This window comes from Staurois parvus, unplaced genomic scaffold (genome assembly GCF_062004578.1).
Source record: "Staurois parvus isolate SC_StPar_1 unplaced genomic scaffold, SC_StPar_1.0 ptg000022l, whole genome shotgun sequence".
NCBI classification, from domain to species: Eukaryota; Metazoa; Chordata; class Amphibia; order Anura; family Ranidae; genus Staurois; species Staurois parvus.
The window spans coordinates 6225739-6242225 of NW_028317818.1; the positions used below are offsets into that span (position 1 = coordinate 6225739).

At 37.5% G+C, this 16487-nt stretch overlaps 1 protein-coding gene across 4 annotated transcripts in view; it reads left to right on the forward strand.

Moving 5' to 3' along the window:
* Nucleotides 1-16487, forward strand: part of RBFOX1 (RNA binding fox-1 homolog 1) — a 1043447-nt gene that overhangs the window by 726297 nt on the left and 300663 nt on the right. For all 4 annotated transcript variants that reach the window (XM_089692050.1, XM_089692041.1, XM_089692066.1 and 1 more), the window contains exons 5-6: nt 11511-11603; nt 15926-15986. In XM_089692050.1, the coding sequence (XP_089548176.1) occupies nt 11511-11603; nt 15926-15986 (154 nt within the window). The remainder of the gene's footprint in view (nt 1-11510; nt 11604-15925; nt 15987-16487) is intronic.

Below are 16487 nucleotides of genomic sequence, written 5' to 3' on the forward strand. Positions count from 1 at the left end.
AAAATCCCTTGACTTCAAGCCTTTGAATGCGTAATGTGATTTGTATACATTTTCTCACTAGTAAATTTTACGGTCTGCCTATTCTGAGCAAATTATTTTTTCTTATTCATACTGAAAATGTGGATGATAATGTCATGTCTACAGATGACTCTAGGACAAAAAAAAACACATTCTCACATAGGGTCATGCTTTTAAAAAAATAATAGAAGCATGGAGGGAAAGCAGATTAGTCATAAATACCGGCAGATAGACAAATAGGTTGATATATTTAAGAACCTTGTAATAGAAGGTGTTTCCCATCAGATGTGAGTATGCTAATAAGACTAGCTATACTATGATGGACTCTGTATTACTAACTGAGCAGTACACAATCATTAATGTGTATCAAGTATTATACACCAAGCACATGGTTATACATGAGAGGGAGGTTTTTAGTGTAGGTTCAACATAAGTTCCTCCTGTAATACAAGAACATTTTTTAAATATTCTCATTATATAGGATATTAAAGCGAAGCTCTACCCAAAATGGAAGCTCCACTTGTTTCCATCTTTCCCCTCTCCACTGCCAAAATTGGAACTTTTTATGGGGGGTATCTGGTTTTGGCAGGTACCTGCTCCCACTTCCAGCTCAGTTTGCCTTCCCCCCCCCCCCGCAGTTTTCTGGGACATTTCACAGGTCCCAGAAGACTATGGGACCAATCACAAGGTGCAGGTGCAGTGCAACTCACACATGCTCAGTAGGAAACTGGCTGTGAAGCCACAAGGCTTCACTTCTGGTTTCCCTTACTTGCAATGTCAGCACTGGGAGCCCAGAGGCTAGTGAAGAACTAGCCTGGGTGATGACAGCGCTGAACCCCTGGACAGGTAAGTGGTGTTATATTAACAGCCAGCAGCTACAGTATTTGTAGCTGTTGACTTTAATTTTTTGGGGGGAGCCTGGAACTCCTCTTTAATAACTATATAAGTAAGCAAACTCATCAGCACCACTTTAGATTTGATACCATTGCATTGGCTTCACACTGAATACAGAGTGGATTTTTTATCCTTCATTGCATGAATCTTTTAATGGATAGTGTTAAAGCAAACTAAGGAGGCAGTTAGATTGCGACTTCAAATGTCATAAATTGGAGGCCATGTTCTCTGTGTGGCTGGTATGAACAAATATATTACACATTAACATAGTTGAAAAAATGTTAATGCTTTTTATTTAAATATTTTTATGTGACACAAACAGGGGCAAGGTTGGAAATGCAAACTGGATACTACCTTTTGAAAAAAGAAAGTCTTGAGCCCAAACACTACCAAGTCCCTATGCAAAAATAACAAAGGCATCAGACCCTTCAAAAATGCAGGGGGAAGGCCAGGAGAAAATTAATTAATGGGGGAAATTATATAGGCAGGGGAAGGGAAGATATCAGTAAAAAGATAAGCAAAGAAAACTAGGCTGCCAGCCCTTCCTCTAATGTTGCTATGATGGCCAAAGACATCAGAGAGACAGTCTGCACTAGCATATCAACTATCATAAACAAAAGGTTGTGTATTTTGTGTTTGAGGCAGGTATATACAATTTTTGCACACAATTTAAAATTTACATACAGTATATACAGATGAAAAAATATTTTTACATGTTTTATTGTTTTTCCTTGTAAAACCATCCTTGTCCTGGTGAAGCAAACATGTGCAGGGACAGAAATGCAAACTAGGTACTAACTTAAAAAGAGAAGTAGCCACCGGGGAGTAAAGGCAAAACCAAAAGAGTAGGATCATATGGCCATAAGCTGCCTGCCCTTCTTCAAATTTTACAATGAGGGGATGAAACTAGTTAGAGAAGCAGTCCTGATATTAGCTGTCATAGTTTGCAGCTTGCAAATTGAGTAGGTTGTGTTTGTGACTGGTGTACACAGTAATTTCACACCTTTTTTATGTTCATTTTTACAAAATGTGTCATTTTTTTAATGTGTTTTGTTACCTATAAGACCACCCCTGCCCTAACGCAGATAGGGTCGATGTGAACTGGGTACTACCTTTAGAAAAAGCAGATCCTAGGCCTAAGGATAGTTTGCTGTTTCTGTAAACTATGAATTGGCTTGGTCTGTATCTGTATAAGTATCTGTTGCATTGCCTAATATGGTTAATATAAGAAAACATTCCTGTTTACTTACTTATACATTTAGAAAATTGCCAGAACACCCTTTGCTTGAAATCATTTTAGCCCTTTTGCTTTAACAGCGAAGCTTTATGATATGTTTAGTTGTTTTTTTATTGCATGGACTTTAACATGAATAGTATAGTTACAACATTGTAAAAAAAATAGATTTACCATCGGTAAACTTTAACAACTTTAATACTGGGCACTTTCCCCCTATTTCTGCCGAAGTCAATTTTCAGCTTTCAGTGCTGTCACACTTTAAATGACAATTACTCAGTCATGTAACGCTGTACCCAAATGAAATTTTTCTAAAGCTTTTTTTGGTGGTGTTTATTTACCCCTTTTTTTATATAAATTAAAAAATACTTAAAATTAAAAAAATATTTTTTTTCTTTGTTTCCTTTTTTCTGCTATACAATTTTGTAAATAATCTTTCTTCATAAATTAGTTCTGTGATATTTCTTTGGTAAAAAAAACCCAAATCAATATGAAAGTTATAGCATCTACAAACTATGCTACTGTGCATATTTGAAAATGTATAAATATTGATGTACTGATGTCCTATCTCATTTCTTGAGACCCTAAAATTCCAGAACAGTAGAAATACCCATACAACCCCTTCTTGGAAAGTAGACAGTCCAAAGTATTTAGTAAAAGGCATTGCACGTTTTCTGAAGTTGTAATTTTTTTGTCACAATTTTTTGGAGAAAGAAGAAATTAAGAAAAATTTGTTTTTCACAATTTTTTTTACCATACTGTCACCAGTGCAGTACAGAATCATCATATGACTGGTGGGGCAGTGATTAGAGATACTGACTTGTGACAGAATGTTAAAAAAATGTTTTTTTCTTTTTTTACATACTGTACTGTGAACAGAGCAGTGCAGAGTTACCATAGTGTTACCATAGGGAAACTTGGTCTGATTTAGATAGAGTTGAAACAGGTATCTGTATACATGGGATACAGGTATGCTCAAAAGTCTTCATACTCTGGTAAAAATTGTGAGGTTTTTGCATTTATATTGAAAATATGATCATGCCAAAAACCACTTCCCATCTGACCACCAGCAATGTACTGTGGCTGTACCAAAACAGTGGGGAGCTGTTCCACCAGATACAGCAGAATGCGCATCCTGGTAATCGGGACCTGGCGATGATGCAATCACAATGTTAGCAAAGCTGTTATGAACCAATTTGATTAACAACAGCTTTGCTTCTCTTCCTGGTGAGCTGTGATTGGCCCACAGCTCTCACATGGTACATGGGCCAATTACAGCACCCTGTATCGTGTGATTAGCTATAGCCAATCACAGATTACTATTATTCATTGATATTACAGTTCGAAGCAAGCATTGCATTGCTGGAGGAAAAATATTTTTGCTCCTGCAATGCAAAGTGTAAAAAAACAAAATCCCTGACCCCCCCCCCCCCCCTCCCCAGAGTAGTACAATGTTACTATAGTAACATTGAACTACTCAAAATAAAATATTGAGATCAATTTTTTTTAACTACTTGCCCCCTTCTGTAGTGTGGGGGGCAAATGGTGGTTCCGGGAAAAGTGATTTACCCCTACATCATTTTCTATTTCCGGGTGTGAGCACATATGCGCCCCCCCATTGACCCCTCCAGTTAGCGCCCTCCCAGCCTGGGTCAGCTAGCATTAGATTGCCCGCACACTATCACACTCAGACTATAGATCTCTGATCACTGTCATTACTAGTATAGTGTTTGTACAGATCAATATATTGATCACGAATATAACTATACTAGTGTCTCCTTAGTATAGTGTCTCCAAAAATGCAGCTTTAGCAGGATCAACCCTGTTTGCTGCCAGAACTAGCATTTAATCTCTCTGCTGTTTTTCACTGAAGATTTGCAGCAATTGATTATGGGCCAAAGCAATTTATATGCACAACAATACAATGCTCTCCACCGAAATTCAGCTCTTCCCAGGAAACCTGCATAAAAGCCTATCACAGTTTCCAAATTTAAAACTTTTTTGGACCTAAACCTCAACATGGGCATTACAAAAAAGAATGAATTGCGATCATATTGGTCCACAGACCCAATTCATTGTATGCCCATGTTCTCTGCTGTTAAATACAGTATATGCCTACCAAGGACCATATATGTACTGGTACATCACTGGACTTTGAGTGGTTATACCAGGATGATGACTACAGCTACAGGCATCCTGGTATCGTTTTTTAAAGCTGATGGTTGGCTTTTATGTAAAATCAATCCTATTAGCTAATTAGCTTTTCAATTGCTTACAAGGAGGAAAGGGATACCTCCCACCATCTTCCATTCCTTTTTTGGGACTCTCCTTTCCCAACGGACAGAACCCGAGAATGCAGTGAACAGCTCTGTCAGCTGACCATAGAGCTGATTGGAGACTAGAATGGCTCCAATCATCTCTATGGTCTAAAAAATCGGAAACTACGAGCATTTCATTTTGCCGGAAATTAACAGAGCCATTTTTAAATAATAGATAGCATCTGATCACACCGATCTTGGTGTGATCAGATGCTTTAAGGGCAGAATAGAGATCTAGAGTCTAATAGACCCTAGGTTTCTTAAAAAATAGTACCTGTCTCTGCCTATTGCTATCACAGGGGATATTAACATTCCATAAAAAATGAAAGGGACAGTTTAAAAGTAAAAAATAATTAAAATAAATAATTAGAAAAAAATTTCAACCCCCTCCCATCCCCGTGCTATGCGCAAAGGCAAACAGAGATTGGACTATGCACACAAGGTATCACCACGAACGTCAAATCAAGATCAGTAATTCTAGCACTAGACCTCCTGTGTATGCTGTATCTAAAGTGCTAACCCATAAAGGCTTTTAAAGCATTGTCTATGGATGTTAAAAAGTTACCTAGTTTGATGCCCTGGCATGTTTAACCTTGGTACACACACACAAGGTGGCGCACAAAGGTTAAAATGTCAATTGAAGGTTCATTTCCCACATATGTGACTTTATAATTGGCAATTAGTGTCTGTGCATAAATAGTCAATGAGCACTTAGCAGGCTAGATACTGAGCCATGGGGAGCAGAAAAAAATTGTCATAAGACTTGAGTAACAAGATAATAGAATTTTATAAAGATGGAAAAGGGACATGGGACTCGCGGCTCCGGATCTCCCAGCATACAAACACGGCTCCCCGCTTCTGGGACACCCGCCACAAGCCCTGAGATCACTCTCCCAGCTCCTCACCTGCTCCACAGCCTGAGTCGTGCAGCTCTCTCTCCTCCGCAGCCAAGATGGCTGCCAACAGCATAGAAGCAGGTATGCCAGAGACACAGACTCCAGCAGTCTCAGCACAACCTGACACTCATATACAGGCAGAGCAATATGAAAAAATAGCACAGGCTGTTGCAACCCTACTCTCACCTACTATCACCCTAGCTGTGGACAGAGCAGTGTCAATGGGCATAGAACAACTTAGAAAAGATCTGGATGACCATGCAAAACGTTTATCTGAAACAGAACAGCGGCTTTCTGATTTGGAGGATGAAGTCCATTCTGTTCAAGCGGGGGCACACCAAGTTGCACTTATGCAACAAACCATTTTGGAAAAGTTGGACGATTTAGAAAACTGCTCAAGCAGAAACAATTTGCGCATTATAGGGCTCCCTGAATCTTACAGCCCTTTTGGATATCTGCACCACACACATTCCTGCAACCCTGGACCTAGCCTTGCCATGCCAGGTGGAAAGAGCACACTGCTTAGGCGCACCATCTAACGACAGGCGCACGCCATGGTCTGTGATTGCCAGATATCTCAACTACACAGATAGAGTGTCTATCCTCAACTCATTCTGCAACTCCCACTCTCTACTAATAGAAGGACATAAATTGCTTTTATTCGTGGATTACTCACAAGAAGTGTCACATAAATGAAAAGCCTTTCAAACCATCTGCTCTTCCCTGCACCAAAAAGGCATTAAATTTACTCTCACTTATGGTTTACCATACACACAGGAGAATCCAAAGCCTTCACTCACCCAGAGGAAGCTTCACATTTCCTGCAGACCCACCTAAGCGAAGCAAACGACTCGCCAAACTCCCTACAACCCATCTGCGACACAGTCCTCAGGGATCAACGCAGCCCCCGTAAAGACCCTCCAAAAGGCAACAAGTGAACCAACGATCTGGAAAGCTATGGCCTCCATGACCTCGCTTCTACTCTATCATCTAGCGCACTTTTCAAAGATCTCCAGATTGCTAAATCTTTAACTTTTACTCCATCTCTTCAAGAGATGTCAAAGTTTAACCGTTCTGCGTCAGAAGACATATCCTTACCTCAAGTTGCCTTTCTATATGATACACGATGTTCAAGCTGTTGAAATAAGTTTCAATATGTTATCTGGAATGTTTTCCTTTTATCCATGGTCCTTCATACTCAGAGCACACAAAAACCTATGAGATATTGGAATCCTAGATTCACTCTGACTAACAGAGTTACCTGATGGGAGGTTCTCTACCACAAAATAGCTATACTCCCATGGCGGGTTAAGAAGAATTCTCTGGTTAAGCTGGTCATAGTAAAGGTGTACCATGCGGAAAAACGCGAAGTCCAAACTATTGCATTGGTTTGTTGTATATTTTGTCTCTCCATTAGGCCCCTGTTGGGCCCACTGTATGCCTTTCTCTATGTTTTTCTATCTTCTTATTCTACCCTATTTCCTAAGTCACAACAAGAGAGTTACCAACCCCAGTCAATATTTGCAGCTAGGATCTGAGTAGAGAGGGACGCATCAGAAAATGATATTTGCTATACCCTCAGCTACACCTCAGTCAATTTTTTACAATGATATGGGTAATTTCCTGGAACATCAAAGGCCTAAGATCACCCCACAAACGCATGGCTATCCTACGCCACTTGAAGCAACTAAAAGCAGACATATCCCTACTCCAAGAAACCCATCAGACCCAGACAGACTTCACACGCATGAAAAAGTTGTGGGTGGATCAGGTGCTAGGATCCCCATCGATTAAAGCCAAAGCTGGAGTACTCATACTTATCCACAAGTGGCTCTCCCCTGAAGTTATTTCCACTGAAACTGATGATGAAGGGCTTTTCATCACATCACACATTAAACTGGGTTCTAGCAACCTAGTACTCACTAACATTTACGCTCCCAACTCCCCCACTAAACAATTTTTTTCAATCAATGTCCTCACGGATATCGAATTATGTCCACCTTCCCCTCATTATCGGAGGAGATTTCAACTTCTACATGAACTGGCAGTAAGATAAAACCAAAACCAATGACCGGCTCTGGTCGTCTCTCCACTGTGCTTCCACTGCTCCCACACTGTTAGCTAATTTTGTAGAGGCGCTACAGCTAACAGATATCTGGCGACTATCTCACCTACATGGAAAAGACTACACTTTTTACTCCCATGTCCATCATACACTGTCCAGAATTGATTACTTTTTTTGCACTTCTGTTTCGTTAAACCACATCACCGGGTTCCTCATTCATGACATGGCCATCTCTGATCATACCCCGATCTCCATCTTGCTGAACCATCTTAACACGACTTGCCCTTCTAGAATCTGGCACTTCCCATCCTACTTGGCAAACAACCAAGATCTATCCCAGGTAGCTACAACCTGGGCAGATTTTATATTCACTAATAAGGCACATCAGAACACCCCTAACCTGTTTTGGGAAACAGGCAAAGTGGTGCCCAGAGGCAGAATAATAGCATTCGCATCCACCTATAAAGAAAAAACTATTACCAAATTCAGAGAAGCTAGCACACATTTAAGACAGGCTCAAAGGAACCTGACAGAATTAAACTAGCATGAAAACAGGAAAATTTGGCTGGATGCAAAAAAACTATTCGACACTTGGCCCAAGAATCAGTACACCAATCCTATCTTGAACTCCAATACCACAAATTTGGCAACAAGCAGGGCAAACTACTAGCTCGCTTATGTAAAATACCATTTACTCTAACCCATTTCAGCCTTGAAGGACTCTCAGGGCTCCTTCAAAGACACACCAGAAAATATTATATCTATCTTAGAATGATTCTATGCTCAATTATGCTGCCCAGATCCTATAGACATTACACATGTCAACACTTTTTTGAAACAACTTACCCTCCAGCAAGTTGACCCAACCGCACTACAAACCCTTAACGCCCCGATAACATCGGAAGACATCATCTCTGAGATCCACTCATTGGCCAATGGTAAAGCCCCTGGCCCCAATGGTTACACAGCAGAATTTTACAAACTTACGGCCAAAACAGTTACTCCAACTCTACAATCAGTATACCACAAAATCCAGGAAGGAGGCGACTAAATTTCCAAGCACATATAAAATTGATAGCAAAGAAAGGTAAGGACCCTACAGACCCTGGCTGCTATCGGCTGATTTCCCTTTTGAATCTAGACTCTAAAATAATCTCAACAATAATAGCAGATTGGCCACCATTCTACCATCTCTCATCCACCCATCCCAAGCAGGTTTCATACAGGGAATATCGGCTGCCTATAATATGCGCAAAGTTCTAGCTGTACTTAACCATGCTAAACACAACCCACACCATGATCTAGTGATCATATCCCTTGATGCCGAGAAGGCTTTCAATAATGTGAATTTCACCTGGTTACAATTAGTTTTACAGAAATTTGGCTTTTGCGCACTTGATCCTATCGATGCACCCATGGCCCAGGTCATAGCGGCAGGGCACATACAGTGAAGGAAATAAGTATTTGATCCCCTGCTGATTTTGAATGTTTGCCAACTCACAAAGAATAGCAACAAAAAATTCAAAAGAAATGCATATCTAACAAATTATGCACTGATTTGCATGTTCATGAGTTACTCCTAGAGTAACTCTAAACTGTCTCATGGAATCTTCTCCATGCTCTTGAGACTGCGCTGAGAGATGCAGCAAACCTTCTGGCAATGGCATGAATTGATGTGGCATCCTGGAGGAGTTGGACTGCCTGTGCAACCTTTGTAGGGTCCAAGTATGGCCTCAAGCTACCAGTAATGACACTGACCCTAGACAAATGCAAAACTAGTGAAAAACAGTCAGAAAAGATGAATAGGAAAAACAATATCTGTGGCCTCTGCCTGCAAAACCATTACTGTTTTAGGGGACATCTCATTGTTGCCAACCTAGTGCACCTGTTGTTAATTTCATTAACACCAAAGCAGCTAAAACTGATTAACAACCCCCTCTGCTACTTTACTGACCAGATCAATATCCCAGGAGTTTAACTGACTTGATGCTATACTCTGATTAAAAAGTGTTCCTTTAATTTTTTGAGCAGTGTATTTAGCAAAACTAAAAAAACTTTAAAAACTAATATCTACGTTTATGGTATTATTGTAGAGCAGAAAATGTAGTTTGCTGCACTGAGTACATTAATGTAGATACAGTATATATTGCATGTGTGAATGGGCATTTCCTTCAGGTTTTAAAAAGCCTTATGTGTCTACCTAGACTGCATCATATGTGGGCTATGGTTTTCAATGCCAAGGCTGTAATTCTAGGCTTTGATTTCTCCAAATTTTGGTTCTCTGCAGAGCAACTATTGATGTATCATTTGCTTAATCACAACCAGCTGCATTGCTTTCTACATACTCTAGAGTAGAGGCTGGCCATACATTATACAATTATCTGGAGATTTTTGGTTTAGATTTACCAAAAACCATATAATAGGAGGACAAACCTAAACAACACTTTCAGTTGTATCCAATTAGGCAGGCCCTTGCACTACACAGTTGAAGGTAAGTCTAAAGGAAATTGGGCAGAAAATTGGAAGATAATTGTATAATGTATGGCCAGCCTTACTCTATTTGTAAATAGTTTTATTGAAATCATTTTGACATTTTAAAATTGTTTTTATGATAACCTGATGGAATGTATGCTACAAGAATTGAATACAAATTATTCCCCAATAACTCAAGTTTGTGGCAAATTTGATATTTATGACAGCATAATAAATTATATTTGTTACCCACTGTTCTATAAGTTATCAGCCATTTTATGCTTATTGATGAAACGATTCAGCTTTTTTTTTCTTGGGGATGTCAGACGGTTTAAACATCAGACATGAAAAATTAACAAAGAATAACTATCTATAGTGTGTACGTGCCTGAGTCCAGAGCACCAGATCTGGTTCCTATCCGATCTCTGATCTCTCTGATGTTTGCATAAGTTATTAAAAAGACTTTAAGCTGACACCTCAATCTCCCAGGAGATACCTCACTCCAGACAGCACACAGCAGGTGACTGACAGCCTCAGCTCTGTATGGTTTTTCTATGAGCCTGCGGGTGTGTCCTTGCCTCCAATCAGCTATCAGATTTCATGGAACTCTGTGCTCTAGTTCTGCGGCATGTGGGATTTCAGATACCTACTCCGTTTTCTACTGCTGAGAGATGCTGTGTAAAATATGTGTTTTGGGAAACTACAGATAAGCAAGTACAACTTATGTAGGAGGATTTGTTTCCTCTATGTGTATCACCTGAGGCTAGTCGAATCACTGGGTATACTGTATGTAGAGGTCTAAAAAAGTATGAAAAGTATCACAGTTATCTGAACTGCAAATAGGCTCTCAAAACAGTGACATCATTTAATTTGAATGGTATTATATGTAATTTTATTACCAAATTATAATTGTGATGTGTGTATCCTGTCTTTTTATTTTAGATTTTATCTTGTCCCTTTATTTTAGTTTTGGAAAACAGTTGTTATTTCTAATGTTTTGCACTGTTGGCTGTGTATGTGGGGTGGGGGGGGGGATATGAATCTAAGTTTGTGCAAATCCCTACCTTAGTTACCTGATGATTTTTTTATGATTATTAATATTGGTTTTCATAATTTGAAGAAAATAAAGGTTCTAGTGAGCTGAAAAAAATTAATAAATTAATATTTGTACAGGATAGATCTTTAAAGACTATTGTTTCTCTTTGTTCATGGTAGATACATAAGTTAGTGCCACATATTTTTTTCAGATTTAAATTTTTTAATTTTGAATTCAGGTATTGCCAAAAGGATACCTTTTCATTAATAGCTGCACAGAGTTTATTTTTATAGACTACTTTTTTTCCTTTGTTAATGGTAGATACATAAATTAGTGATGCATATTCTTTTTTTCCCAGATTTTTTTTTTTCAGATAAACAATAATTAGCTGATGATACTGAAAGGTATAGTTATATTATTTGTTGCAAAAAATAAATGTATGCATAAATTGTGAAATACATATTTCTTTATATTTAATAGAAATTAAAATAACAAAATGGGAAAAACAGAGCAATAAAAAAACAACAAACTGGGAAATTATATGCATTTTATTTTCCCTTTTCTCTCCTGCCTTCAGGGATTTGGTTTCGTAACTTTTGAAAATAGTGCTGATGCGGACCGGGCGAGGGAGAAATTGCATGGCACAGTAGTAGAAGGCCGTAAGATAGAGGTGTGTGCTTAAAATATACTTTATTGTATATTATAATTTGCTCACTCATTTGTTATTCACTGTATATGTAAAATTGATCCTTTTGCTTGTGTATCCAAATGTTTATTCTATTTGTTTCATCAAGTGTGTTGGTCTTATGATTATATTTCTTTTAATTTACTTTTTGTTTAACACTTCCCAGTACTGGAATTTTGGTTACAATAAAGAAAATCATTGTTTCTTTTTTAGAAAGAACCTGTTTTACTAGTTAGTAAATACCCTAAATATGTTAAGGATATCAGGAGAATCTTAAAGGAGTTCTATGGTCACCTCATACACTTTCATTCTGTAACATAAGCATTGAAAAAGAAATAGAAACAATAGTTATATTTGACAATCCAATATAAGCTTATTTGAAAAATCTTCTTTCATGTTGTAAGCGCTGCCTGTCTGCTGGCCATCTCTCTTCTGCATAGTTTGCAGCTTATCTCCTGTTTTTTATTATTGCCTGCAAACAGTGATTTTTGTATTGCCTCCTGAAATTCTTCCTCCCAGCACCTCTACAGTTCATTGGGCAGGCTCTGTGTAATATGTGACACATCACTACCTACTCACAGGGTATAGTGAATTTGTGGCACAGAAACCAAGGGAGTAAATGTGTGGGATTCTTCACAAAGTTAGTTCACACACTTCAACAATGTGCAGAATATAAGGAGTAGGCTAGAAATACCTAAAATACAATGTGGAAATTAATACATGATTTTAAATTTGGACCATAGATATGCTTCACAGGGATGCAAAGGGAATTAAAATGGAAAACATGTCTGAAAACAACTTAAAGCCCAATGAAAAGCTTTACAGCACCAATAGGTTAAGTTTGGTTGATTAATTTGTAATTAAAAGCCAAATATTTAAATAATGTTTCATGCAAATACTTTACCTGTAGGCCTTTTCTATCAATCATAGTGACTGTATGAAATACTCCCAATGTTTATATTCCTAGCCCTTGGCTTATTTCCATGACACTTCAGATGTTGGATGCTTGCATTCAGTGTTTCAGTAGTGAGTGTGAATAGTGAGTGTGCTTCCTAATTCAAAAGCAACACATGCACAACGCACTCCCTGTTTCCTAATCCAATCAAATGCTGAACTTAGCTATTGCTATATGCACAGCTTTTTGAATAAGTCTTACAATTCTGTCTGCAAGCACACAACATATGGCATGTCTTGTAAATAAGTCATAAAATAGAAATGTAAACATTGGGAGTATTTTGCCAGGCATGGGGGACAGAAAAGACCTACAGGTATGGCATTTGCATTAAAGAATACAAACAGTACAGAACATTTAAAACTATTGGAGCCCTCTATCTGCATAGGCTGGTACATGTCAAAGGTGCACTTAATCTTTCACTTCCCAATATAGTGTACTCGTGTAAATATTTATTAGCCACTTGCCCTCCAGAGGATTTACCCCCCTTCTTGACCAGGTCATTTTTTGCGTTATGGTGCTGCGTTACTTTAACTGACAATTGCGCGGTCATGCAATGCTGCACCCAAATTAAATTTACGTCCTTTTTTCCCATGAATAGAGCTTTCTTTCAGTGGTATTTAATCACCTGTTATTTTTTTATTTTTGGCGCTATAAAAAAAAAACAACGATTTTGAGAAAACTTTTTGCTATTAAACATGTCCACTAAAAAAAAAAAAAAAATCTAATTTCATCATAAATTTAGGCCAAAATGTATTCTGCTACATGTCTTTGCAAAACAAAAGACCAAATACATGTAAATTAATTGGTTTAGGTGAAAGTTATAGCGTTTACAAATGGTGGTATATATACTGCTCCCTCTGTTGGTAAGGCTCAATGATCACCGGGTGTCGGCGAGTAATCACCATCCAGGACCTGGTGATTGACAGCTGAGGCTTGAATAGCTACCCTACCCAGAAATTCAAAATCACATATATACTAGTGATTTTTCACACCCCTGACATCCTGTAGCAGTATATCTGCTATAGGGTGGGAGGAAAGCAGTTAATACAAAATAAATAACAAATGTACTTCATTTTAGCAAACATATTTATCAAGGGCAAATAAAAGATAACAAACAAGCAAGAAAATCAACAAAATAATGAAACAAATATGTTAAAGCATAACTAAATTCCACAAGTATGCACCATCACTGGTGTGGCATTCTCAAGTTCCCTTTACAGTCTTTGCCAAACCTTTTTCTGGGTTCAGCATCTTCAGCCATCTTAATTAGTCATTTTAGGATGACATCATTTCCATGCATCGGACTTACTGAGAATGAGGGCTGTATGCATACTTGTGTACATTTGAAAGAAGATTGCAAGCAAGTTAGTAAAAAGGGTGTTATTGCAAAAGAGAAATAGTATGGCTCTAATAAAGTTAAAAGCCTGACTGCTTGCACATTTTTTTATTAAGTAAAACTCTACTTTAATGACACAAAAACAAGCCAGCGGTGAAACATATAACTGAAATTTAGTCAGGAAGTCAACTTTTTTATTTTAAAATATTTAATTATATGTTGCAGTTGTTGATAACATTCCTAAGTAATATTTATCCAGAGAGTAAAGAGATTAAGTGAAAAAGACAACCTATAAATGAGTATGTTTTTTTCCATTCAACCAGTCAGTTCAACGAAGAAAACTGACCCGATTTCCTCATCAATAGATTCAATCCTCCCCACTGTGTCTTTGATGGTGGGGAAGTCTTCCCATTCTCAAAATACAAAGTACACTGATCAGCACTGAAGACTATAGCCTGCAGTACTGATTGAGCTGTCAAAATTCAACAGGGTGGTTAAACAGAAGTCAAATGGTAGACCGACTTATGTTCAACCACAGTGGCCATACATGGGGGTTGACTTACTAAAACTGGTGCAGCTCTGCACAGAATCCCATTGGCTTCCAGTTTTGAACAAGCTGAAGTTAGAAGCTGATTTGCTACCATGCACAGCTGCATGACATTTTGCATGCGTTTTAGTAAGTCAACCCCTTGGATCAAAATTTTTCCAGTCCCTGCTCAAGATTGACTTCTGTTCAACCACAGTAGCCATACAGTACAGACACTCCTCGCTTAACGACCTACCTGTTTAGCGACCGCTCGCACTTACGACCATCTCTTCACCGTTACGACCGTACTTTGCTAACTTTATGTTCTGTAATACAACATTCCAGTACTGTGTGTAAATTACACAACCTATGCAAATTAAGACAAGTGGAAGTTTTCAGTTTGATCTTTCTTGTTATTTTACTTATTCAGAATACTGTATTGTCAAATACTATGCATATATTGTACTACTGTATACAGTACATGCAGTTCCTCACTTAACGACCAATTCGCTTAACGACTAAGTCGTTGAAACGGAACTCGGTCGTTAAGCGAGGAGTACATGGATTAAAATTTTCGGCTGTTAGAGTACAGTGATGAGCACTGCAGACCATAACCTGCAGTGCTGATCGAGCAGCTAAAACCCAACACGGCCATACATAGATTGAAATTTGGCCAGTCTCTGCTGAACCAGCCACATTTTGATCCATATATGGCCAGCTGGAGTTAGTAAATGAGTAGCGTTTACTGAAGCTAGTGTTCATTTCAAACATGCAAAAAAAGTTATGAGGAATTTTTAATTTTGTTTTATATTAACTTGAATCTGATTGGGTATACAATGTGTATAAATACAATAATATGCACATTACACTATAGAATTTAGTTTTTTAGTTCTTTAAACTGAGAAGGGTGATACTGTTCATTTAGAAAACAGTGAATATAAATGTTCCCTAAGCTTTGTAAATAAAATTAAAGAAGATAAATACTCCAATTAAATGACATTTAGATTGAGATAATGTATATTATTTGCTATGTTGTTGAGTGCCAGACTCTGCTTTTTTTATTTTTTTTTTATATTTATTTCCCACATATTTTCTTTTGTGCTGTTGGTAGTGTTTGTTCTAATAATTTCCTGTTTACTCTTAATGTTAATTTATATTGGGCTCTTTTATTGAGTTACATATTTAGTGTATAAGTGGGTTTTCAAAAAATAGAAACATCCTGAATTTTAGTTTTTGCAAAACCTTTTTTAATTGGCTTCTAATGTGTCTTTATTACATTTTAATTGATATGTGTTACAATTTTAAGATAATTTATACTGGTGCATTGAGAGAAGTAAATATAATTACATGTAATTTTTTTTCCATCTAAGCTTTCTCATGATTGTTAGAAAACTGAATAAATGTCACTTTTATAGAACAGTTAAAATGCATGAAAAGAGAACATCTGATCATATAATGCCAAAAACTAATTCAGATTTTTTTATGCTTAGGTTAATAATGCTACAGCACGTGTGATGACAAATAAAAAGACTTTGAATCCATACACAAATGGTAAGCTTTTCTTTCTGTGTTTGTATTTCACCCTTTTACAACACTGTGTTGATTTTTATAATCTAGCATCTGTATTAATTGACAGACACACACGCTCACATGACACTGATGAATTACTGAATAGAAAAAGAATTACATTAGTGGGTGATTGACTTAATAGAGTACTTATTATGCAAAACCAATAAAGCTGAATGCACTCCAATGACTAGACTGGTTAAAAGTGAAATTCAATAAAAAGACATTTTCATTTTCCTGACTGAATGTTTGGTGAAAACACAAGCCCAGGTGTTTGACAAGCTACCCCTTTGTACAAAACACCTTAACTTTTCTAAGGCCAGATGTTTCAGTAAAATCTTATGTTTTTATTATGTTTATGATATTAAAAAATATTATAGTCCTATTTTGAACTATACTATAAAAAACTCTTGTTTACACACAACCTTCACAACAATTGCTTTGTGTCACATGATAGCAGATGCACATTATGCTATTTACGACTGT